The sequence below is a fragment of the Tiliqua scincoides genome, chromosome 11 (genome assembly GCF_035046505.1).
Source record: "Tiliqua scincoides isolate rTilSci1 chromosome 11, rTilSci1.hap2, whole genome shotgun sequence".
NCBI classification, from domain to species: Eukaryota; Metazoa; Chordata; class Lepidosauria; order Squamata; family Scincidae; genus Tiliqua; species Tiliqua scincoides.
This window is the reverse complement of record NC_089831.1, coordinates 12,720,738-12,745,976: the sequence shown is the minus strand read 5'-3', so window position 1 is coordinate 12,745,976 and position 25,239 is coordinate 12,720,738. Positions and strand designations below refer to the sequence as shown.

Genomic DNA, 25,239 nt, shown 5'->3' with positions numbered 1-25,239 from the left:
GTTTTCTTTGAAGGAAATACTGCATTCAATGGGATTTACTTCCAGATGGAAAGGAAAGTAGCCTTAATTCACTTGCAGAGAGGCTGAGCTGTGGCATTGCGTAAAAAAAATAAATCATTTGTTTTCATCTAGCGTGCTCAGTCCAGGTCTTGAGCAATTCACTTTAAAAGGACAAATAATATTGGTTAGGAAACCAGGCTGAACTTTAGAACTGATCTGAACAAAACTACCGAGGGAGAGAGGAGAATGAATCGTAAAGAAGGCATCTCTTTCCCTAAGCAACCGGTCTGTCTCAAAGTGGTATATGCAAATAAACCTTAACTTTTTGCTTGCTTAGTAGCAGAGGTTGGAGAAGAGTGAATCTTAGGAGGGAAAATCCCTCCTGTCACGTCAGCTTGGTCCATCCACCCCGGTTACTGCCCAAACAACAGCATACGCAAAGAATGTTCGGATGCAGAAAGTTAAAATGGGATGGAAATGTAAATTATTCTTATTTTCTACAAGCTCAGTAGCAGAAGGGGAATTCCCCTCTTACATGACAGCTTTCGGAAGGAAGAACAGGGTATACTGAAGATGTGTCTATAAATATAAAGCAGAAAGTGGTGGGAATGTGGCAAAGGAATGGATTGTACCACTTCACACTACAGGTGTGGGGAGATAGCACTTTCAAATGCTCCTCTGTGCTGAAAAAAACCACAACTCACTGCAAACAGAAAGCTAGCATATAAGGGAAGGGGGGGCAGCGCTGTGTCATGCCAGCCAGTGAGCTCTGGCTGATGCTCAGAGCCTGTAGCTTAAAAGGAAGGCAAGGGGGGAATCTATCCCCCCCCCCGGCTCAGAGGAAAAACAACAACAAAAAATTGAGGTAGTGCGAGAGCACAACAGAGGTCCGTCCTAACTCCTGGAAGGCAGGACCGAAACTGGGGACCGGAAGGGACGCCCCCCACCAACATGGGAGGAGTATCCATTCATCAAGGTCCCGATCCTGCCTCCCAGGAGGAGGGGCATCCCAGCAGGAGAAGTGCCCTTTCCTTCCCAGAGAAAAGCTCTGCAGGCAAGACACTTGGGTAGAACCTGTATTCTACCACATCATTCTACTGCATGTCAAGATTTTTTGCAAGGGGGAAATGGCTAGACATAATTTTGAAAATAAATAAATATACACACACCCAAGAGAAATGAGAAAAGGGGCGTGAATTTGTGGGGAGGATGTCGGCAATGGGAGGAGGGTTTGAGTGGAAACTGAGTTCGTAACAGCACAAAGGAACAGTGTGATGGAGAGGAGAATAAGGCAGGGAGTTGTGAGGGGGTAGCTGAAGGAAGGGATGCCTTGTTCCCTAAGTGGGGATAGGAAACCTCCCCAGAAAATGTTCACTGCTGCAAGGGCAATACAGTTCCAGGAAGGACACAATAGAACTCAGAACGAGTTTAGTTTGCTAGTTATGCCTTGCTTTTCAACAAGAAGTAATCAAAGAGGCTTACAGAGCAATAATACTAAGAGGTGCACAGATACGAGACTTTTCGGTACTGGGCTCTCCATTGTTCAGAAAGCAGAATGGGACAGCCAAGTGCATTCAGTCCAGGTGACCCATTTCCCCTGTAGGGCCAGCCCATGTGTGAAGATGATCAAGGCAGTCACCCCAGGGGACAGATTGGCAGGGTGCACCCATCAACCCACTTCCACCCACCACCCATCTGCCTCTGCCTCTTTCTGCGCCTTGGATTCGAAAAGAGGGGATTGGGGTGGAACAGGAAGTGCAGAGGAGAGGAGTGTGGTGGGCCAGTCCGAACATTGCTCTCCTCTCCGCCACACACCATCTTCCGTTTAATTCTCTTTCCAGTACAGGGAGTAGGAACAGGAGAGGGAACAGAGAGTGTGCCGTTGGATAGAGGGTGAATGTTTGGGGTGCCATCTCACGTGCCAGGAGATGTCATGAGCCGGCCCCTGCCCCCCTCTCGACTCCCAGTTCGCCCATCGCTTCGGAAGACTGTGCAAGCTACCTGACTCTGGGATGTGTTGCTGACTCCCCACACAGTGGTTACCACTGAGAGAGATCCTGCAGGCTGATTGGTACTCTGTTGCCAAGGAACGGACTCGTAGGCATATGAACCATCACTAGGGGGGAAAAAAAGACACACACACACACAACAACAACAATTTAATTAGGAGCCTTTGGGGACGTGGCAGGAAAGCTGTGCCTGAGAAAGGCAGGGAGACTCATGGCTAGACAAGAGGAAGGAGTAGCGGGTGATTGATCAGAAGCTGGGGAGGAGATGTAGGGGCTTGCATAGGAGGGGGAAAGCAGAATGGATCCACATGAGCATGTCGATCCCTCCAGGGCTACAGAATCAAGCCCTGTCAAAGATGATTGACACCGGGGTCATCAAATGGAATCTCCCTGTTCAGGAGCAGGGGAGGAGGGCAGCGTCACGGTGACAAGGCCCACCCATCCTGCCCTATACATGTGCACCAGCGAATCCACAATGCGCTGGCATGCACAGAAACCTAGCCATGTTGCAGGCAGGCCAATGGAATGTTCACATCGCAGGGGCGGAGCTTCCCTTGTAACCCTCCCCTGCCCTACACGTGACCCACAATGTCCGAAAAGGACTTGCGCATGTCAGGCAAAACCAGGTCATTGGTTCCTTCCTACTTTCCACCTCCTCAGCATGAGGTTGAATGATCGGAACAAGAACAATCTCTGTTAGATGTGTAAGGAGGCCCCTGTTAAAGTAAGAAGACTCTCAGGTTTAGCAGGGGGAGAGTAACTGTCTCTACTCCTCCCAGCATTGCTTTCTTTCTGGTGGCTCTTTCTGGAATGTCTGATACGGGGGTATTTACGTCCTTGACGGTTGTGTCCCAGTCAAATGTGTCTCAGTTATTGGCATCCCTGGACATTTGAGTCTGTTTTGTGAGAGTGTGTGTGTGTGTGTGTGTGTGCGCGTGTGTGCAACAAACCCCATGTTATACATCCTAAGCCTCTTATCCCATCCCAAACCCTACCTTTGCATTTAAAAAATAAAAAAAAAGTTCATCTAATATAAATATACATTTATCGGGCCCCAACTGTCCACAAAGCAGAAAGGACAGATGCAAATGTCTAATACTGGGACACAGTTGTCCAGGATGCAGAGATACTGCCACTGTCCCGTGTGTATCTTTTTTTTACAGCGTCAACCTTTTGGGGATGGGAGCCAGGCTTTAATTACTTTTGCTACGTAAGCCAATCAGAAAACTTTTGGGGGCTAAAAAAAAAAAGCAGTATATAAATATTAAACGCTAAGCAAAATCATAGGGAGGGCAGAATATCTGCACCATCCCTTCCCATGTAGGGAAGGGTGTAAATACTACAGGAAGGGATACTCAACATAACTTTATTCTCCAATCACATGGCAGGTGGGGAGGGATCAACTGAACTGGTCCGGTGTCTACTGACAGCCAGAGGTAGCCTGAAAAGGGGAACGCAGGCTAGGACATTGGATGTCTGTTTCTGGGAAAGAGGCTCCACTGTCATTATGAGAGTTTGTGGTTCTTTAACTACATGGGAGGAGCTGTTCTGCCTACCCAGGTCGAACAGCAGCACTAAGCCATTCCAGTTGGTGGCAGGGCTGAATAGTCCAATGGCTGGAGCAAGGCCACCTTGGACCTGCTGTGAATGCAAGGAGCCCAGCCCAAGGCCTGAACATATTCTCGTTGATGGAAAACTAAATCTGTGCTCTCCAAGGCACCCAATGAGTGGCTTAACCAAAGGGGGCCTGGGGGAGGTCCATGGCCCTGGGTACCACACGAGGGGATATCAAGGGGGTTTCGGAGGTCTGGGGAGGCCATGCATGGCCACCTCGAGCCTCAGAATGCCACCTGGAGGCCTTAGAAAGGCACTTCTGGTTTTTGGCAAAAACTGGAATTGCCTTTCTAAGGTCTCCAGGAGGTCTTCTGAGGCCTGGAAAGGGGGGTGTGAATGGGGGTCTTAAAAATATACAGGCCCTTGGTGCCGGATGCCCTAACTACCCCACTACACCCAAATTCTGTCCCCAAAACTAAGCTGTGTGCCAGGTACAAAAAGCACGCTAGTGTAGCTGTCCTTCTGCATCAGGCTAGGTTTAATTTCTGCTCGTGATGGGGACTGACAAGGAAATCTACACAGATCTTCCTTGCCCGTGGAAGGCCCCTGCGGCTTTGGCACTCCAGCATCCACTTCTTTGCTGGAGTCATGAGGGCTAGAAACTTGCTTTTTCAAGAAAAGCAAAAACTGTGGCGTTTGGGTTGCCGAATTCTGCGCTCAGCATCCCAATCTTGGTCAGAACCCACCCAGCCACTCCCCCGGGGCGGACAAAGAAGCAAATAGTAAGTGCCAGGAGAATGTCATACTCACCCATGCGGGGTGGGCGGGAGGGATGGTTTCATTGGGTTCATTGAGTTCATTGGCTACAGGGAAGCGGAGGGGTTGGGTGTGGGATCCTCCGAGGCAACGAGGAGAGCGGCTGCCTTTGATTGTCAGCTCCAATTGGGCTAGAAAGAAGCAGGAAGAAAGCAAAACATTAAACCCTATGATGACTGCAGGCCCAGGCTTTGCACCAGGGTGGAGAGGAGGCTCGCCAGAAGCACAAGGTGGGAATGAGGCCAGCGCTGGCTGTCAGAGCAGTCCCATCCCACAGCGCCCCCCCAGCAGCTCCATAAAGGAGACAGATGGTCATTTCTGGCTGTGACCAGCACTACAGTCAACGTGACGCTATTCCACAAGAGGTAGAGAGCTGTGCCTGAAGCCCACGGCACCCAAGGTGGTCACATATCAACATTCAACAAGGCAAGCACAGGCGAGAGCGCATCAAGACTCCAGCCGATGGGCAAGACCCCTCCAGTCTCTCCCCTTGACCCGCCTGGCAAACAGACACACAGTGACAAACGCATAGCAGATAAAACGCTAAAAATATCACCCAATAGCAACGGGTGCCCACATTTCTCCCTCCTCTCCCACCCTGCCAGATGCTTCTCAATGCCGGCCTGTAGTTCTGCCCGGCAAGCCTCGGGCACCCCCTCCCCTCCACTCCTGCTCTTCACCTTGCTTTGTGGACATGTGCGCATGGGCACATTTTGGAGTGATTTATAGCTGGGAGCAATGCAGAGGGGCAACAAAGCAAACGCTTTGCCAAACAGCAGCAGGAGCTAAACCAAAAAATAAGTCAAGGCGCACTCAGAAGAAGAGACACAAACGTGAGTCGAGCAGAGCTCTAACGGCCAACTACCTGACAACCAGGGGATTTGCAAATTGAAAGGCAGGCTCCCGGCTAAATGCTGCCTTCGTGGCTCCCAGCTGACAGCTGAGGCAGAACACTCCTTCCATGCTCAGAGAGGAGCTCGCATGCAACCAGTGGGTCCAAAGGCAGCACCAAGTCATGTGAAAGATGCCCGGCTCAGCTGGTGCAGCTGCTAGAGAGCCAGGCTGCAATGCATTTGCTCCATGTTCAGAAACCTTCCGGGCGTGGATTGCACTAGAAGCCACCTCTGAAATCACCCTTCTGATCTACATATGCACACTTGCTATCACCGTAGGACCCCAGCCGTATCCCCAAGTGGTGGAAGTCATTTGTAAACTGGGAAGGCAGACTGGCAAGAGGGAACACACAGGTCACACTATGGCAACCCTTGTTGTAGCTCCATACAAGTGCGGCCGTTCATTATTTCTTTTATGGCATCTCATTATTCTCCTGCATTTCGTCCTTCAAGCTTAGGGTGGCATATGAGGTTCTTCTTTCTCACTGTACCCTCACAAGCATCCTATGAGGTTGGACAGGCTGCAGGGTGGGGGAGGGGAGAGAGAGAGGAAGAGGAAGTGACTGCTTTAGGGTTACCCACAAAGCTTCATGGCTGCACAGGAACTGGAACCCAGAACTCCCTGGACTTAGCCAGGTATTCAGACATTACATTTGCCCTCAAGTGGGGCAAAACGTTCAGCCCAACATCAATATGGCTATGAACAGCTTCCCTATTTCTCAGCCCCTTCACCCTCCACACGTCCAAAATGCAGATACAGTTTGTTGCCCAAAGAGCTTGCCACCCAATAGCAGAGCTATGGAGGGGGGCACAGTAACATGCCGTGTAAGCAGCCCCTCCACTCACTGTCAGAGCCATTTTGAACAGCGATGGCAACAAGGTTCTGATGGCGAGTGGAAGGGGCCGCTTACATAGCACATGGCAGTGTCTGCACACCATGCCACCCCCCCTCTAGCTACACTACTGTTGCCACCTCTCATCCGCACAACTCCAAACCACCACATCTGCTTTGCATGCAGGAGGGTCTGGGTTCAGTTCCAGGCGAGGGGCTTTTCCTATCCATCACTGGAGATGCCAGAGATTGAACCTGGGCGGGTACCGGCCACTGAGCCACAGTCCTACTCCAGCGCCAAGGCCAGGAATGGGTGGTGGCCCTGACACTCTTGTTGTGGTGTCACCTTCCAGCAGCCTTTTGTCCCAGAGCAGGAAAAGCCTCCCTGCCTCCTCCCAACCTGGCCCCTGCCTGCTGCCCGGATCCCTGTGCCCACCCAGACAACCTCCAGCTTGCCCAGGCGACCATCAAACCCAACAGCCTGCCTCTGCCCCCATCCCCAGTGACACCTTCCCCCAGTTTTCCTGAGGGGAAGTGGCCACATTTGTTCAGCAGAGGCTTTTTGCTCTGACTACGTCAACTTTATACAGCGGCCAGAAGGAACTTGGCGTACTGCCCAGATCTGGCAAAACAAGGTCCTGGCAGGCGCGGGCTGGAGGGTTGGCCTAGTTACACCAGATTAACTCTCCGCTGCCCACGGCTCCCAGACAGGCACAACGCAAGTCAACCAACACATCACTGGGCCATGCATCCAGCCTTGCGCCCTCTTTGTGTGGCCCAGGCTGCTCCCTGGGAAATGGAACTGGAGGGGGCTGCTTGATCACACTCGGAGAAGCAGCATGTCTGCCCATGAAGAGACTAAGAGAACATGTGACTGTGGCTAGCTGCTAGAAGATGAGTTGTCATGAGCCTGGACAGTCTGTGGAACTTCTTGCCACAGGATGCAATTATGGCATCTATTCTGGACGCCATTAAAAGGGGGATTGGACAGATTTCTAGAAACAAAGCCCATCACAGGTTACAAGCCATGATAGGTATTTGCAACCTCCTGGTTTTAGAAGTAGACTACCTCAAAATACCAGGTGCAAGGGAATGGCACCTGGATGCAGGTATCTTACTGTCTTGTGTGCTTCCTGATGCAACTGGTAGCCCACTGTGTGATTCAGAAAACTGGACTAGAAGTGCCTTTGACCCGATCCAGCAAGGCTGTTCTTATGCAATCACAGCTTAGTGGAAGAACCCTTGCTAAAAAGACCCCTTGTTTCATCCCAGGCACCACCACTGCAAAAGGATCTCTGCCACTTGAAGAACTACTGCCAGTCCAAGGACTTAGGGTTATCAAGTGCTGACTGGCAGCTCTGCCTAAGATTTTAGGCAGGAGACTTTCACAGCCCTATTTGGAAGCACTGGGGACTGTTCCTGGGATTTTCCGCATGCAAAGCATAAACTCTACCATGGAGCTACACTCCAAGTCAACGCTATTATTAGAGGTAGTACTGCAGAGTAACAAATTCTCAATTACAAGCAAGACAATCTTCGGGGAGCTCAACTGGACACCCCATTTCCTGTGAATCTGGGCTCAAATCATCAGCCCCCAGATGACAGGAGGCAACTGGCAGACTTGCCCAAGGCCGCCCAGACAAGCAGTGGCAGAGTGACCAAATGCAACCTCTCTGTCTGCTTCTGGTGTCTTTGCTTTGCCTGCCCAATCTCCTCCTTTGCTGCAGGAGTGTGTTGTTCTGCTGCTGAATGAGATAGGAATGTGTCTCTGGCTGGAACTACTCTGACAAAAGGTTTTGGATCTTGTTTTGAAAGATGGAGGGGCAGGGGTTGGAATGGCCTTACTGAGCCAAGTGCCCTTGGCTGAGAGCTGGGAAAGCAGGAATCTCTCTCTTTCACTGCTGCTGTTCTGTCCACCTCCCAGATTAAATAGGCCACAGGCATGAAAGAGAAAGGATGGCACATGGAAAGCTCTCTCTCTGCCCAGACGGGGTGGTTGGCTATACCAGGCCCGAGACAGGAACTCCCAGCTGCGTCTGCTTGCTGTAACCAACTTGGAAATTCACTGCCTAGCCATAGTTGCTTCGCACCCACCCTCACCCCCTATGCTAAACACACATCAGCAACATTTTCCAGCCTGACATGGCCCCAGAACCCCAGAGTAGAGGCAGAGGGAACATTCCATTCTGCTATCGGCTGGCTGAAAGGGAAGTCCCTGGAATCTGCTTTGGAATCGGAAGGGCTTAGATTTGAGGGTCTTCAGGGGTTTTTGTCGCTATTTCACATGTGTCCTCCACTGAGTCAAGACAGTGGCCTAAAATAGTTCGTTACGGCCAACACTGACCGGCAGCCATTTCTCCAGGGTTTTGAGGTAGAAATCTTTCACCGCCCTACTTGGGGATGCCAGGGATTGAACCTGAGACCTTTTGCATGCAAAGCAGGTAACTCTACTATTGAGCTACAGACCCTACCCTGAATGGTTTATTTGATTAATAAAAAAAAGAGTTCCAGGGGCAAGATGCTGGACACTGGTGCAAACAGGACAGAGAGAGGGAAGATGCATGCTAAACACCAGTTCCTTCTGCAAGGGTAGCGCTCAGGTTGCAAAATGCATCTATCGGTTGTAGAGTTTACTCTCCCAATAATTTTTTTTTTTGGGGGGGGGGGGTACCTACTGTGTATACAGCAAGATTCACCTGCAGGTTCAAAGGGGCTATGATTGTTATTATTTGTACAGCACCAACAATTTTACTGATTTTTCCCATTTTGATTCTGCCTGTCCTTCAAGGAGCTCGTAAGGTAGGTCAAGCTGAGAGAGAAAGTGACTGGCCCACAGTCACCCAAGCTTCATGGCTGAGTGGGGATTTGAACCCAGATCTTCCTGGTCTTAAGTCCAACTCCTGAACCACTGCACCATCCCAGGGTGCTTTACAATCTAAGGGAGGAAAGGCGCAGAGAAACATAATCTAGAATTTGACACAAGGTGGAAAGGGACGGAAATGAAGGCAGCAATAGACCAGGGAAGAATCTGCTCATCAGTTCAACCTGCTTGGGCTCGGCTGCAGGATGAGATGGGGACTCAGGGCTTGTGGCAAAGGCTGCATGAAAAAGACCAATTTCAAGGAGGAATGTAGAGAGGTGGCATCAGGTGAACAGTCTGGGTGGCACTCGCAAGAGTCATGGCGGGGGTAAGAGACCTTCAGGCTGCTGAGGTTGCCTGGCAGTCCCTGGAAGCCCATCAACAGTCCAGGGCCCAAACGAGACCTGACTGAGGCTTGACCTGGGTATTGATACAATTGTTTACATATGTTTAATATATCATATAATGTTTATCACTGATAACTGGGCAAATAGGCACCTTTTAAAATGGCAGTTCTCTCATCAGAGCAGGGGGAGTGCAACTGTCCCTCTTTATCCGAGCAGAGTTTCTTTTCCTATGGGAACATGCTGATGCCTCTCTAATGTTGTTTGGTTTAAGACTGTGAGGCCCAAACCCTAACTTTCCAGCACTGGCATAACTGTGCCGATGGGGCATGTGCTGCATCCTGCAGTTGGGGGGCAGTCATGGAGGCCTCCTCAAGGTAAGGGAATGTTTGTTCTCTTACCTTGCAGCTGCATAGCCCTTATGTCAGTGCCGGAAAGTGGGTTAGGATTGTGCCCTGAGCCTCTTAGAGATGGGGAACCATCTCCTCCTTGTTTCTTTGGCTATACAAATCATTCTTCAAAACTTTTGTTGTTGTTGCTGTTGCTGTTGATGGATGATGATGATGATGAAGATGATGATGATGATGATGAAAAGCAGCATATAACCTGACACAATTGCAAGACCTGTGTTCCCCCCCCCCCCAACAAAGCCACCAGTCATCTGGGAGTGACCACAAACTAAGTCTTATTGTACAACGGCACAGCCCCAATTACTCCCCCCTCCTTCTCCCCCCCCCAAAAAAAACAAAAACAAAGAGAAAGTCATTGTCATATGGTTTATATTGCTCACAGGGCTAGCACAAGTTTCCTATGCGCTGGCCGGGGACTGAGAAAGAGCCACAGGAGCAGTTTGCATACTCCACAGTTGGAACAAAGGAGGCCGGGTGCACAGACCTCTGGGACAACAACAGAAGGGGGAAGAAGAGTGGAATGGGAGAGGCACAAGGACAAAAGAGGAAGCAAAGGCAACCCAACTGATTCCTGCGCGGTGCACAGCAGGCAGACGATCTGCTGCATTCTGAGAGCACGGGAAGAATTCATGCCACAGGGGATCACCAAAGTCAGTCGGAAAAATGCCTCCTGGGGGTTTTATCTATTTATTTATCAAATTTTTATACTGCCCAGGCTGAGAGAGAGTGACTGGCCAAAATTCACCCAGGAAGCTTTGTGCTGAGCGGGGATTTGAACCCAGATCTTTCAGGTCTAAGTCCAATTCTCAAACCACAACACCTCCCCAGTGTATTATGCCTTGTGAATCCCTGTCACTTAAGTGCACTGGCAAACTCCAAGGTGAAACACTCACCTGCTTGCCTGGGGCAAGTGACATTTGCCCTGCTGTTGGGTTGCCAACTTTTATCTTATTCTTATTTTTTTTTTACCAGTTCCTCTACTTTGATTCATGGCTCAACTGGCAGACAGGACCAGATCCTTGTGCCAAGATCCTAATCCTCATGCCAAGATGCCTTAAGCCCATGCCAAGAAAGTAAAGGAGTTTTACCTGCTGATTTTGGCAGCTTAAATGGCCGTGAAAGCGATTTGCCCTGGTCATCAACACACCCAAACCCAGTGACCCCATCCATCTTGTGACAAACTGCATGCTGCTTTAGTGCTACTTTCATTCTCACTCCCCTAAAATATTTTAGGCAGGGTGAACAATCCGTGAGGATCTCTTTGGAGGAATCAAAAATGAACCAGAGTGAGGTTCTGAAATCACAGGATGCAACAGCCATCCTAAAAGTCCAGGCTGCCTGCAACTGAGACCAGCCACTACTGCTTATATGCTCAATACCACCCACCTCTCCAGTAGCTCCTGTCCTGAGAATTCCCAGTGCTACATTGAGATGCTGGGGACTGAACCTGTTGAATATGTGGTAGATGTATACCACTTAACTACAGCTCATTTCCAGGTCTGGATTGAATGGAATACTACGTTGTGCCTTGAGCTCCTCAAAGCATCATATATAATAAAGAAAGAGATCATGGCCCCCACACTAAAGTCTGGAGCCTCAGCTTGCCATTGGGCATGCCCCTTACATTTATTGCCAATTAACTAGCAAGGTGCTGTCAATCTGATAGGTGGCTTCGGAACCTGTTCCTCATCAAGTGGGGCACACACCATGCAAGGGGTGTGGCAAGGGTCATTCATGTCTGCAGGACCCCATCTGCTGTGCCAACTGTTACAACCAAGACATGTCCTCTACAGGATCCACCAAAAGAATCAGTACATGTCCGTTGCAGGCCGGGAGGGTAAGGCCCCAGGTGGCAACTTGCCCACTGCTACACCAGCTGCTGCCTTCACCGCTCCTCCTCCCACACCCTGGATTCCAAAAAGAAAGAAGTGTGCAGAAGAGAATGATGGGCTAGAATGTCTCTAACGTTCTAGCCCATTATTCTCTTCTCTTCCACACTTCAGCTTTCTCTTAGTTCCCCTGTTCTTTTCTCAATCCAAAGAGCAGGTAGAGGATGACGCGTTCCATGCAGTGCGTGCCCCCCTGTTGCCTAAGATCATCACCTCAATCGCCCTCATGTATGGGCCAGCCCTGCTAGGTGTTATATGCTTGAAACAAGCTAAGAGTTACACAGAAATGAACATTCACAAAAGATTCACTGCTTTATTTACGCAGAAAGCCAGATTTCATCAGAAACACACGGCACAGAGGGAACCTACGCTTTGCTGAGCTTCCTTCGCTAAATGAAAAGTTAACCATGTTGTTTTCACAGCCCCTTCAAGACGTTTTCATCTCGATAAGAACCAGGGCTTCGACAAATGCTTTCACCCAATCAGGCTCAGGGAGGCTGCAGACCACAAGTGGTTTCAAGATGAACTGGCACCCTCCGCTAACTGTTAAAACTTGCCAAGAAAACTCTTGCTTACACTCCCCTCCTCTTCCTCCCTCCCCAAATGGAAGCAACTAAAATAAGTTAATTCCTCTTCCCCTTCAATAATACACTCCTTGCCCTAAAGCCAACAATCCTGGATCACAAATATGACAAAACGCACATGTCCGAGAAGGAAATTGTAGGGGCCGTTCAACTGTAGGGGCAAAAAATTTGAAAACAGAAACAAGAAAGTGCCCTACATATAGTTCTTTTTCACGTGTGCATCCCATTACTAACAATTACAGAAAAAGCAGGGCAGAAGAGTACCAAATTCTCCCCCACACACTTCCACTGGTTAATACAGATGCTTCTGCCCTCTTTTCCACCTCAATTGCTACATATATGATACAGGAAGGGAACACACAAGAGTAGGGAACATTCTACACCCCTCACCCACCCATGTCTTTTACTATGCAAGTAAAACTGCCAACCAGCAGGGCCTAAAGGTTATGATCGTCTCAAGATTCACTCCCTGCGGCCATCACAATGTGCTGAGTGTGGAGGGGCGTGGAGAGGGTGGTAGGAGGGTGTTCTAGAGGGAGAGAAGGGTGTTGCAGGGCAGGAGGACGGTGGAACTGGCCTGGGAGGAGGGTAGGGACAACAGATCAGGCCTCCTTCGCATCCTGTCCCAGGTCTGGTATTATGCAGGGCTACTCCTGGGCCAGCTAAATAGCTAGATCTGAGTAACCCCATTGAGCAGGCTGGGGCACTACACAGAGTAAGGGAACAAATGGGCAGGAGGTCTGGGCTAGAGGGTAGAGCCTCCGTCTGCCTGAAAATCCACAAGGTCCCCAGTTCAAGGCCACCGGCACCGTGCGACCTTGAAGCAGCTGACAAGCTGAAGCCGACCTATTCCATCTGCTCTGAGCATGGGAGGATGGAGGCCAGAATGTGAAGCCAGATCGGAATGAAACACCTGAATGCAGTGGTTCTTGAAAGAAAGAACCTTCTTTCAAATTGTAAAAATCCCTATTTAATAAGGGATTTAAATAAAGCCTGCCTATGTAAACCGCCTTGAATAAAGTCTTGAATAAAGACCAAGAAAGGCGGTATATAAATACCTGTTATTATTATTATTATTATTATTAAATGTTCCCTTACTCTGAGGAGACCTCCTGCCTGCTTGAATCCAATGCTCGATCCAGCATGGGCCTAGTGGCCCTACGGTGCCAGCATTGGATAGGATTAGGTTGTTAATAGTTTAACAAATATACTATATATCAAACAAAGTCAAAACATCTCAACACACAGACCCACTGGACAGGCCTGCAGCTCACCTTCTTTTCCAATGTGCCTGCTTCACCTGTGTGTGAGTGGAGGTGACACCTTAGAAGAGGCATGCGAGGTAGTAGGGGGAATGTCTCTTCCCTCCGTGCCTGGCTCCAAGTAACTGCCGATTACACTGCATCTCAAACACTCCTTGTTTTTGCCTGCAGCAAAACCCAGCTAGTTTCCAAAAAGCTTAATGGAAGAGAGTTGTTCACTCCAATAATAAGATGCTTTTCCTGCTCGAGACTGGCTGACTCCCAAGAGACAAAGCCAACCAGAGTTAATTGGGGACAAGTAACTCTGAAGTCCAAAGTATAACACAACTGTTTATGGTCTCATCCCCCACCCTGTGCTACCAGCTTTATCACCCCAGGGGACTCTTATCACTCTATCTCATGTTATGCATGTAACATGAAAAAGGGGCACATATCTCCCACCCAGGAAAAGGAATTTCCTCTTTGACTGAGGCTCAGCGCAAAGGAAGACCTTCCCTTTCTGGCTGTCTGTCTGTCTCGAGGACTTCCAGTTCCTCCTGGGAACAGCAAAGATTATTGCAGCATTTTAAAGACATTTTACTGGGGCACACACATATGTGGATCAGGTGCTTTAAGGTGCAATAATTCCCCCATAAACACCACCCCTCTGAAAGTTGCACTGTGATTAGTTGCTAAGAACAACACTAGGCCAAGTTACTCCCAGTGCACAAAAGGCTTGTAGTTTCCAAGCTGCAAAAAGTAGTGGTTCCACTGAGATTCAGTGGTTCCAGGTATAGGTCAGGGGGTTGGACCTGGAGCACTGTGTCCAATTCTGGGCACCACGCTTTAGGAAAGATGCAGCCAACCCAAAGCAGGTTCAGAGAAGAGCAACAAGGATGATCAGAAGGCTGGAGAACAAGCCCTACAAGGAAAGGTTGAGGAAACTTGGTATGTTTAACCTAGAGAAGAGAAGACCAAGAGGGGATACGATAGTGCTCTTCAAATACCTAAACAGTGTCATATGGAAGAAGGAACACATTTAATTCTCAGTTATCTCTGAGAGTAGAACTAGATCCAATGGGTACAAACTGCAAGAAAGGAGATTCCGCTTGGACATCAGGAAGAAATCCTTGATGGTCAGGGCAGTTAGGCCATGGAACAGATTGATCTGGAGGTGGTGGATTCTCCTTCATTGGAGATCTTCAAGCAGGGGCTCGACAGGCAGATCTGCTAGAGATGCTCTAGGTGGATTTCCTGCAACAGGCTAGATGACCTTGTGGGTCCCTTTCAACTCTATGATTCTATGAGTGCATCATCTCCTAGTGAGGGCTGGGGCTGTAGCTTCGTGAAAGGGCACCTGCCTTGCATGCAGAAGGTTCAAGATCGGTGGTTCACAATCACTGGCATCTCCAAATAGGGTTGAGAAAGACAGTCCCCCCATCTGAAACCCTGGAGAGCTGCTGGTAGGCAATGCAGACAATCCTAAACTAGATAGACCAAATGGTCTGACTTGGTATAAGACAGCTATCTGTATTCACCTTCCACCAGCTCTTCCCCCATTTAAAGGCTGGCAGATTTTGTGGAGTCAAAGATGAAGTGAGAACAGTCAAGTGTTAGTCCAGAGGGTTCCCTAGGCGACACTCGAGGCCACCACTTGATTACCCTCACTTCCTCTTCCACTCCTGGGGAGCGAGTGCAAAAAGATGGAAGTGGGACCAGCTGACAGAGTGTCTGGGTGGGCAGGCTCAGGGCATCACCCTTAGTGGACCACCTTAAAAAGAGGAAATTTCAGCAAGTGCCAGTTTTCTCAGCCCCGCACAGCAAGCTCCACTTCCCATGCATCCCGGCAGCCAGTGCCATGTCATGTTCAGAGACAATGACACAGGAGCCCTGGATTCAAATCCTCCACTCAGCTCAGCAAGTAACCTTGAGCTAGTCACCTACTTCAGGGTTTTTGCGAGGATCAAATGGGAGAGAACCAGGTGCATTTCCTTGAGCATGCAGGTGGGTCAGGTCAGTGCAAAATCAGAATAAAAAGGTAACCAGTAACCTAAGAATCAAGGTGAGATTGAGAACAAGAGATCATTTCTGCAGTAGCTGCTGATGGAGGGTAGCCGGGTACCTCTTGGGGGCAGGAAGTAGTGGATAACCAGATGTATGATGGGGCTCAGTTCTGAAGTGTTCTTATTTGGGAAAGGAAAAAATAAGGACAGGGGGAGAAACTCGCTCAAGAAAAGCTACCTGCTGCTTGTGCCACTATAAAAAGGAGCCCCGGCCTTGTGTGCATCTGGCCGCCCTGCGGAGAAGGTGGAACAGCTCTCCGCAGCAACGGCAGTGTCATCCACTCCCCCTCCAGGCCCCAGCGTCAGGCGGACTCTGGAACAGCACGTCCTGCTCGCTCTCTCCGCTCAGCCTCCTCCAGCTGCAGGGAGCCAGCCAGCCAGCCAGCCGGCAGCACCGGCAACAGACCACAAGGAGCAGCACCCAGAAGCCACTCCTGCTCTGGCCCCCTCCCCTAGTGTCCAGCGCAGAACAAAATGGCAAGGGCTGGAAGCAGGCAGGGCAGGGCGGGAGACAGTCGGCTGGAGGAAAACACAGCTTGCCTCTCCCTGACCCGGACATTCCAGGGGGGTTAAAATACTCAGATACAGCCAGAGAGAAAGAGCTTCCTAGATCTTCCTCCCCAAGCCTGGGTGTGGGTTTCCCAACTCCCACTCCTGCAATGTCATCCCCCATGAGCACATTTTTGGGTGGTGCTTTTACAATCCCCAAACAGGAAGAAATGCAATTCTCCACCCCGGGGCCGCCCTCTTTAAATCCATCTCGGGCCTTGCCAACAGAGAGGACCACCAGGCCACTGCTGGGCGTGTAGCGAGTTACGTCAGCTCGCCGGCTGGCCAAAAAAACAACAAAAAAGACCCAGCCGTTTGAATTCATGAATGCAGACCCTAATAACTGCTGGCTGGTATACTTCCATGGCCACGGCTTCTGGCTCCCAGCACGCCTTGGGAGGTCTTTTCGTACAAGGGCGCAATCCAGCCTAATTGAGGCAACAGTGGGATGAGCACTTACTTGCAGAGCAAAACCCATGCACATTGACCTGGGAGTAAGTCCCATTGAGCACAATGGGACTAACCTCTGAGTCAACTGCCACAGACTTGCCCTATCAGACTAGGGCTGCAATCCTATGCATATGTACCCTGGAATCACCACCATTATGCTCAAGGGAACTTACTTCTGAGTAGACTTGGCCAGGGTTGTACTATAGGTCTATGGGTGGATGATTGACATGAAATTTTGGGTGGCCGAAATGCCTTACTGGGCACAGTTTCCATGGTGTTCGGCCCCAGGAATCCACCTCCATATATCAGTAATTACGGTATTCTGTGGGGTTTGATCATGCGTGATGCCGAGATCATTCAAGTTTGGGTCTAAGATCCAATCTGCACATGCCACAGGCTGAAGTGGCAACCAGAGGTGATAGAACTCTGAACTGTTCCTCTGTGGACTATGGGGTGGGGAGTCATATCTTTCCCCATGCAAACAAACAGTCACTGTAGGTAGTAAACCACAACATTGGGGAGAAGTCAGCCTTAAGTCTTTCTTCCAATGTGCCCGTGCAATTATTTTTTTAAACATGGGGAAGCATTTAAAATATGGCTACCTACAGTCTGGATTTTGGAACTGTCTACAGAATTCTACAAAATTTTGGAATAGTCCAAAATGCTACCACCTCACCTTACAGCCTTGCTCCAATTAATGTGCAGAACCTGGTCTAAATTCCACCCAAATCAATTGGTCTTAATTTCATGGGCAGGATTCTGCAAAAGAGCTCCTAGATCATCTTCCTCTAAACAGCCATCATTTCATCTAAAGCAGTGTTTCTCAAACTGTGGGCTACAACTCGCATGGTGGGTCACAAGCCAATTTCAGGTGGGTCCCCATTCATTGCAATGGGTATTTAATTTTTAATATATTAAGGGCACAAGCCTAACCAGGTCTACTCAGAAGCGAGTCCTATTTTGTTCAATGGGGCTTACTCTCAGGAAAGTGTGGTTAGGATTGCAACCTAAAATGCAAGTCTAATATATTAGACTTGATGCCACTATGGTATGTGACTGCATTTACTGCATTTATGCTTATGATAATCAATGGGGCTTATTCCTGTGTAAGTGCGGATGGGCTTGCTGCTTTGGGATGTTTAGGTGGTTATTTTTTTTAAAGAGAACAACTACTTAGGAGGGTTATTCTTTATTTTAAATAATTTTTTTAAAATTTATACTTACTGTAAACTCTTAATTTATGAACTTAGTTTATTGATTTGATTTTGTCATGTGGGGGTGCTAAAAATTTTCCAACTCGATGATGTCACTCCCGGTCATGACATCACTTCTGGTGGGTCCCGACAGATTGTCATTCTAAAAAGTGGGTCCTGGTGCTAAAATGTTTGAAAACCACTGAAAAAGACATTACAAACTGGAGTTTCTTTTATGCCTAACAACACAAGTTTCTCAGTTTCCAACATCTCTATTGCTTACCACTCCAGTGAATTCAAAACCTTGCATGTCATTTTGTGGGTGTTTTTTGTTGTTGGTTGGTCTTAACAATGGTTGTTTTACTAGCCCTGTTTTCAATCAGTGTTGTGACAAACCAAAACTGGAAGTATTTCACCTGCTGAATTATTTAATGTTATTTTTGTAGATGCTCAAACAAAATTTTTTAAGGGAAAAAAACAATTTGCGTCTTGCCACACATTTGAACCCATCTTATTAGAAAAGAGAAACTAAAGTCATTGCGGATTTACACAGAGGATACAGCCAGGGAAGATCAGCATGGAAGGAAGCTGTATTAACAGGAGATTATGACCACGGGTGGCAAGAACACTCTGCAAGGCTTAAAGGCACCATACTCTGCCCTCTGCTTCACAGGGCTGCCACTTTGTATCTTTGAATCTCAAGTAACAAAAGGCTGCATTTGTATAGTGCTTCTGCGAATCCAAGCACTTCATGCACATTAGTTCTGTATTACCTTGTTGCAGCAACGCAGTAAGGTAGACTCAGGATTCTTAGTCGCATACTGCAGGTGGGGAAGACTGAGGGCCCAATCCTAACATACCCCAGGGCAGGCGCTGAGCTCCAGTGTGGCAATGAGGACTTTGGGGGTGGAGGCGTTCTGGGGTGGGGGGAGAGTGGGGAGGGGAAGGAGATGGGGCAAGAGGGGGTGGACCCCCCCACAGATCCTGTGTTCTGGTGGGCTGGAAAGCCCAACACACAGCTCCTCCACTCTGCAGCAGCAAGATAGCGGCACAGAATGGAGGGGACCCATTGAGGCCCCTGCACCCTGGGGTTTTTTTCTTTTTTTCTTTCCCTCAGCAAGATCTTGGTGACTTTAACCAGAAGTTCATGGTTTTCCAGTACTGCCAAGAAAAGCTGCACCTGTGTGCCTGTCATTTAGCTGGGAGATGCATGGGAGCCCTGCAAGGAAAAAGGTGCAACTCTAGTTAGCCTGCAGGTTGCAACCTTAGCTACAGTAACCAGAAACACAAGGAGAACAGGCTTCTGTCATCTATATAGAAGGATATGTAAAAAAGGATAATGAGTGCAGGTGTTGCTTAACATGTAAAAGAAGAAACGGTTGCAGCTTTTGGAAAGCCCTCTTCTACACAGCTGTTAAAAGCACAGGAGCCCTATTTGATTTTGCAGTTGCTCACCCATTGATCTGAGCTGCAGCTCTAGGGACCAGGAAGTTGAATCATTAAACATTACAGTCCCATTCCAGTACAGCTTCATCAGTACACTCTCACTCTCTAGTACAGTTCCTGTTCAGTCCGTTAACCTTTGCAAGAGGTTTGGATGCTTTGAACCAGTTTAGTTTGGGTTTGATGTGCTGTAATGCTAAACTATTTGAGCAATGAGCCCCACTAAGCAAGGTGGGCGTGCTCTGGAGTAAACATGTGCTGGATCAGGCGGCATGAGCTCTCATTTTAGCCTTGCAGCAACCCCCTAAAGGCAGACGCTTATTCCCATTTTGCAGGCAGAGAATTGAGGGTGAGAGTCAGCGATATTTCCAAAGGCCACTGAAACTCAGATTTGATTTGAATGTTCCACACTAGAGGCTTCTGGGTCAAATGCTAACCAAGCAGGAATGAGTTAAAAGGCCTGAGATTTTCTGGCATCTGAAACTCATCCAGCAAACAGGCTCAGCTGCTTTGTATGCACAGGGGGTGGAGAATAGGAGGTTTCTGTTTGTAGGGGGGGGGGGGGGAGAACCAGTAGATGACAGAATCACTGCAAGTAGAAATGTTTGCCCAGAGTATCTACCTAGATACTCCTTGGCTTTCCTGGCTTTTCTCTTTTTCCTTGCTGAAATTCAGGGGCAATGAGTTCCATGGGTCAGTACTACCTAGCAAAGAACCCCCCCTTTCTCTAATTAATGGATTGATGAGAAGCGCATCGTTCTATGAATCTGCCTGCTTTATATGCAGGATAGCGCCCCTTTGAACCTGTCAAACTTGGACCCAAATCTGTAGCAATGGCTTCCTTTTTTTTCAGTTTGTAAACTCCCATTGAGTGCCTTGGGCCTAAAAACTATCCAAGGTCAGTTGTGACTTTTAACCCAGTTGCAACTGTTTTCCCAGGCTTGGGCTTGAAGTCACCTTAACTGGGAAAAAGCACTTTAACCTGACCCCAATTAAGTCAACATTAAAAAAAAAAAAAAAGGCAAATGAAAGTTGACAGATTTATTGATAAACACATTCATTGATAAACCTCTGCTTCGGATGTAACATTTTGGTGCAAATCCTTTTCTCTTCCTTTTCCCTTTCAGTGGGGTCTGACTCAAATGCCCTTTTAGTCAAATGCAACGCTTGCAGTGTCTGTATGCCTGTGTCTGAGAGAAAGAGAGAGAGCACCTGACCTATCGGGCTAAAAACAGTCCACCAACCACTTGTGAAGTCCCAGCAGAGGTTGGATAAAACACTTCCTGTTTTGGTGGTTTGTGGCAGGCAGCAAACACTGGTTCTCAAGCACCTGTCATGCTGTGATCCAAGGCTGGTGGGTTGTGTTTGGCCCGATGAGCTACATCTTGTGCAGGCCAGCTGTAGGAAAACACCCACAAGTAGGAAATGGCACAAGTGAGCTGAAAACATCTGACAGTGAAGTCAGAGAGACAGACGAGAACCCAGAGACAGCTGGGTGCAAAATTCATTCCTGGTCAAGAAGCTCCTAGGATGATCCTGGAACCATCCCTCAGTCTATCCTACCTCACAGGGTTGGTGTGAAAAAAATGGGGTGGAAATTAATACTGTTTTGCCTTTCTTTGGTGCTTTTGGGGTGTGCAAACTACTTCTCAAGTACTATCTCGATTCACACCTTGTTATTTACCTGGGAATATTATTCTTTTGATATGGCAGACAGATTCAAACTAGGGACATCCCGATTTGTGGCTCAGAGAAGACGGGAGGCTGAAAAGCAAAACCTTGTCCAAGGCCATCAAGCAAGTTCAAGGCAAAGGCTCAATTTGCACCAGGGAAGGCCCAGTTCAAAGCTCTGTGTTTTAGTCACTACACTGCATCAGCTCTTGTTATGAAAGTGAACTTGCCTGTGTCAAGCTCAGATATCACTTTTTGACTGCATTGCTTAAAAAGCAGAGAAAGATCCCACAATAAACTCCGGGCATCCTACAGTAGGTGGGTGCCAAGCCTATAGATTCCCTCCCTGCCACCCACTAATCTTCAAAAACACCTATGCATGAAGCACTGAACAGGCAGAAATTTAGTGTTTTGCTTCCTGATGCACCACACTTTTGAGCAGGGCATGCTGCACCTGTTGAATTTCAGCCATGTCTGCAGTTGCTAAAAGGTACAGGACCCCCATGAAGTGGCAATCAGAAGCTGGTTAGGAGCAAGTCAGTGGGCTGCAGATGACATGGAACAGTTAACCACAGGATGTAGGGAAGTCAGAGTTAACAGATTCCATGAAAGTTAATTCTAAACAAAGAACACCCAGAAATGCAGACTGGGGCACCGTGTGATGCATTTTAACTTGGCACTTTTAACAGATCCAGGATCCGCCAGCCTTCTTGACTCTGGGGTGCACACGGAAAGGAGAGGCTTGCAAAGCCCTCAGCTTGCATGGACTTTTTTTCCCATGTGTTTTGGGAGATGGCTTGCTTGGATGGAAATCACTCCCCTCTGAACAAAGGGGGCCCCTTTGAGGTCCTCCACGCACATCCAACAGCCTTTCCTCTGAGCCCTGCGAGGTACCTCTGGTGCTGCAGGAGTTAAATCGGATCTTTTCCAATTGGCAAGGCTGTGGGGTGTGGGAGGCTGGGAGTTTTGGAAGAGAGTTGGCCATGGTATGCAGAGTTTTCTAGGGAAGCAGCGGGGGGGGGGGGAGGGTTGCAGCAGGGCAGAATGTAGACAGGCCAACCCATCCTTTGCTAGGGAGGATCCCAGAGATTATTACAACAGAGCTGAGTGCAATTACAACTCAGCCCAAAACTGCAGCCATTTCCAGTTAAGTGCAAACAAACAAGCCCTGCACCATAACCAACCACATATAACACACAACCACTATAACGAAAGGACATCGCCATGCGCTCGGGGCACCCATCTTTCAAGCCCAGCAGCTGAGATGCTTCCCAGGCACAGAGGAAGCAGCAGGCTGTGGGTCTGTCTGACGTGGCACCCTCCCTACCTGCCACCCACATGGGCTCCACTATTCAACATGAAGAGAGACTGAGACCGAATGCGCCCAGTTCTAGAAGGGTGGGGGGGGAGCACAGCAGAACTGGCAGCATTGCTACCTATTGCCAGATCATCAACAGACCATCAACACAGGTCTGGTGCACAGGCGAACTCGCACGCCAACCTTGGCCCTGGGGCACCTCTTAGCACTTGGCTTCTGTCCCCACTCCCTTGCAGAAAGCTTGAAGATTTGTGGCTTATCAGCAGCTGTGCACCAAAACACTTCCCACAAAGCATCTTAGGCTTGGTTCAGTTTCAGTTCTTACCACGCACTGCTGTATTTTAAGTGTCAACATCCAGCTCAGTTGTGTTTGAGGAGAGGAGGGCACCCTGTCCCCTCGATCTGCTCAACAGAGCCCAGGACTATGACACCAAGTCAGGCAGTCTGTTTAGGTGGTGGATTTACCAGGGGAAGCCCACCTCTGTCCACTTCCCTTTCTTCACTGCTCCTCGGAATAGAGCAGAAGAGAAAGTGAGGAAGCTCTAGCCCTCTGCTCTCCTCTCCTCCACATCCTCTTCCGTTTTGTTTCCCTTTTTTTAGAATCTAACAGGCGCCAGGGGGTCTTGGGCTGGTCCTGGTAGGACCAGGCACTTTGATTCTTTAAAAGAAAGGGAGGGGAGCTTACACCATGCCAAATATGCAGATATACCCTCCTGGGTTCCACAATGGCTGTATAAACATGAAATACAGAGGTCTTGTGCTGCATGGTGCACTGATTTCATGCTCTGCAGTGCCGAGCCATGCCTACACTATTAATCTGTTATCACCAGGGAGGGAGACCCTCCAGAATTTTCCTACTCCCTGCAATTCAGCATAAGGTCATCATGTTCCACATAGATTCCTGCAGCCTGACCCCCCTGCACATGGGTTGGGACTGGACTAGCAGCAGGTCCTCACTCTACTTCTTGCTTTGACTGCTGAACATGTACACCACATCTCTATGGGCAAGGACCTCCCCCAGGTTTACCTGAGCACCCAAGTTGCTTCCCGGGGCTCCGCCTTTCGAGCCAGGCTCCCTGCAGGCACAAGGGCATCTTGTTCCTTACACACAATCAATAGGCTGTTCAGAAGGCAGCCCCCGCTTCAGGAAACTGCTCACCACAGAGGCAACTGTTGTGCTGGGGCTGGTTTCACTAAGTGTGCTCCGGTGTAAGGAAGCATCAGGGAGGGCACTAACCAGAGAGAAGGGTAGGAAGGCATCAGACAGCTGGCTTGGGCTTGGTGCACACTTGGTCTCATTGGCCAACACTCGCCAGGTCAGGTTCCTTGGGGTGCTGGGGCAAGTGCTAGTGCCCATGGTGTGTGGATCCAGGGGACACCTTCCCCATGAATTGCCTCACTGAGTCGTGGCAACAACAGCTAAAACCTTCGCCCCCTCCCCACCAAGAGCTTTCTCCTAAAGGCCCCCGGAGTTATCACAGTGGTCTGCGAGACATTTCTTTTCCTTTATACACAGAAGTATCAGTGAACATGGCACAGCACATTAGAGTGAACTGACAAGTCCGGAGAGGCTTAGATATGGACAGACTATCGAGGGTGGGGAAGCATACGCAACTCTTTCAGGACAGAATACAGACTAAGAATGTAAGCAAGAGCCCTGCGGGATCAGGCCAAACGCCCATCTAGTCCAGCTTCCTGCATTTCATATTGGCCCACTGGATTCCTCAGGAATCAGGGATAATTCAGGAAGCGGTGTCCTCCTTCACACGGGTGTTTATCTTTGTGTGTTTGATTCACACATCTGGACACAACACAAAGCAGAGCACCGCCTGTTTTGCATGCAGAAATTACCAGATTCAAGCTCCAGCATCTCTAGAGAGAAGCAAAAAGATTTCTATCTGAAACTCTGGAAGAAAAGCTGACCGTCAGTGAGGGCAATTGTGTGCCAGACAATGGTCAGACTTGGTACGAGGCAGCTTCCTCTTCCATGCCAGTTGATTCTGTGGCACACAGAGTCTGGGTCCACATGAGAAACCTCTAATAGGAAACTACTGTTCCTAGTTCAACATTGCAACTCCACAAACCCAGGAGTACTCTCTATTATGGTTGTAGTATCTAGTTATTGATATTTACTGTGTAAAGTTCAGTGATTGTACAGCTTCTATCCAACCCCCACCTCTGATCATTTCTTCCCCTCTTTCTCTATTCCTATATTTCTGTAGCCCTGGTATAGCTTAGTGCAGCGATTTTCAACCTTTTTCATCTCACGGCACACTGACAAGGCACTAGAATTGTCAAGGCACACCATCAGGTTTTTGACAATTGACAAAGCACACCATGCTGCCAGTGGGGGCCTCATATCCCTATTGGCCCTACTAATAAATGACCTCCCCTCAAATTCCTGTGGCACACCTGTAGACCACTCACGGCACACCAGCGCGCCACGGCACAGTGGTTGAAAATGGCTGGCTTAGTGGCTACAAGATTGAGCCACAAATCAGGACTGCCCTGGCTTGAACCTCACCTCTGCCACAAGCTCATCCGGTGACCTTAGGAAAGCCATTCCCTCCCAGCCTCAGTCTTCCTTATCTGCATTATGGGGATAATAATCAGCTTAGTGCCTAATAATCAGCTTAGTGGCTAAAAGACTGAGGGCCCAATCCTATCCAATTTTCCAGCACCGATGCAGCCATGGCAACTGGGCATGTGCTGCATCCTGCCACTGGAGAACAGTCATGGAGGACTCCTCAGTATAAGGGAAGGTTTATTCCCTTGCCTGGGGGGGGGGGCTGCACTGCAGCTGCATCAGTGCTGGAAAGTTGGATAGAATTGGGCCCTGAGCCACAAATCAGGATGTCCCAAGACACTCCCTCCTAGCTTCAGTCTTCCCCATCTGCATTATGAGGATAACACTACTCCGCCTATCAGAGCCAACCCTGGAATGGTATGGGCAGGGGGTGGACCCAAGGCAACTCAACCAGCGTGCCCCCCATGCTTATGTCCATATATTGATCAAGAAAGCACAGGGCCCAGGGTAGCTATCCCAGTTGCCCTACCCAAGCGCTGGCTCTGGCAAGGAACTGAGCATTTTGCACACTCAAAACCAGTGGTTTTCAATGT

The 25,239-nt window shown here is 49.0% G+C and overlaps 1 protein-coding gene across 4 annotated transcripts in view; it reads right to left on the bottom strand.

Moving 5' to 3' along the window:
• ZMIZ2 (zinc finger MIZ-type containing 2) overlaps nucleotides 1–25,239 on the bottom strand; it is a 95,692-nt gene that overhangs the window by 29,983 nt on the left and 40,470 nt on the right. For 2 of the 4 annotated variants that reach the window (XM_066639763.1, XM_066639765.1), the window contains exons 2-3: nucleotides 4,374–4,510; nucleotides 2,002–2,116 (exon numbers count right to left, since the gene is read on the bottom strand). In XM_066639763.1, the coding sequence (XP_066495860.1) occupies nucleotides 2,002–2,116; nucleotides 4,374–4,423 (165 nt within the window). In that variant the 5' untranslated portion in view covers nucleotides 4,424–4,510. Of the gene's footprint in view, nucleotides 1–2,001; nucleotides 2,117–4,373; nucleotides 4,851–25,239 lie in introns of those variants that run through there. The other 2 variants (XM_066639764.1, XM_066639766.1) reach the window with 2 other exon arrangements.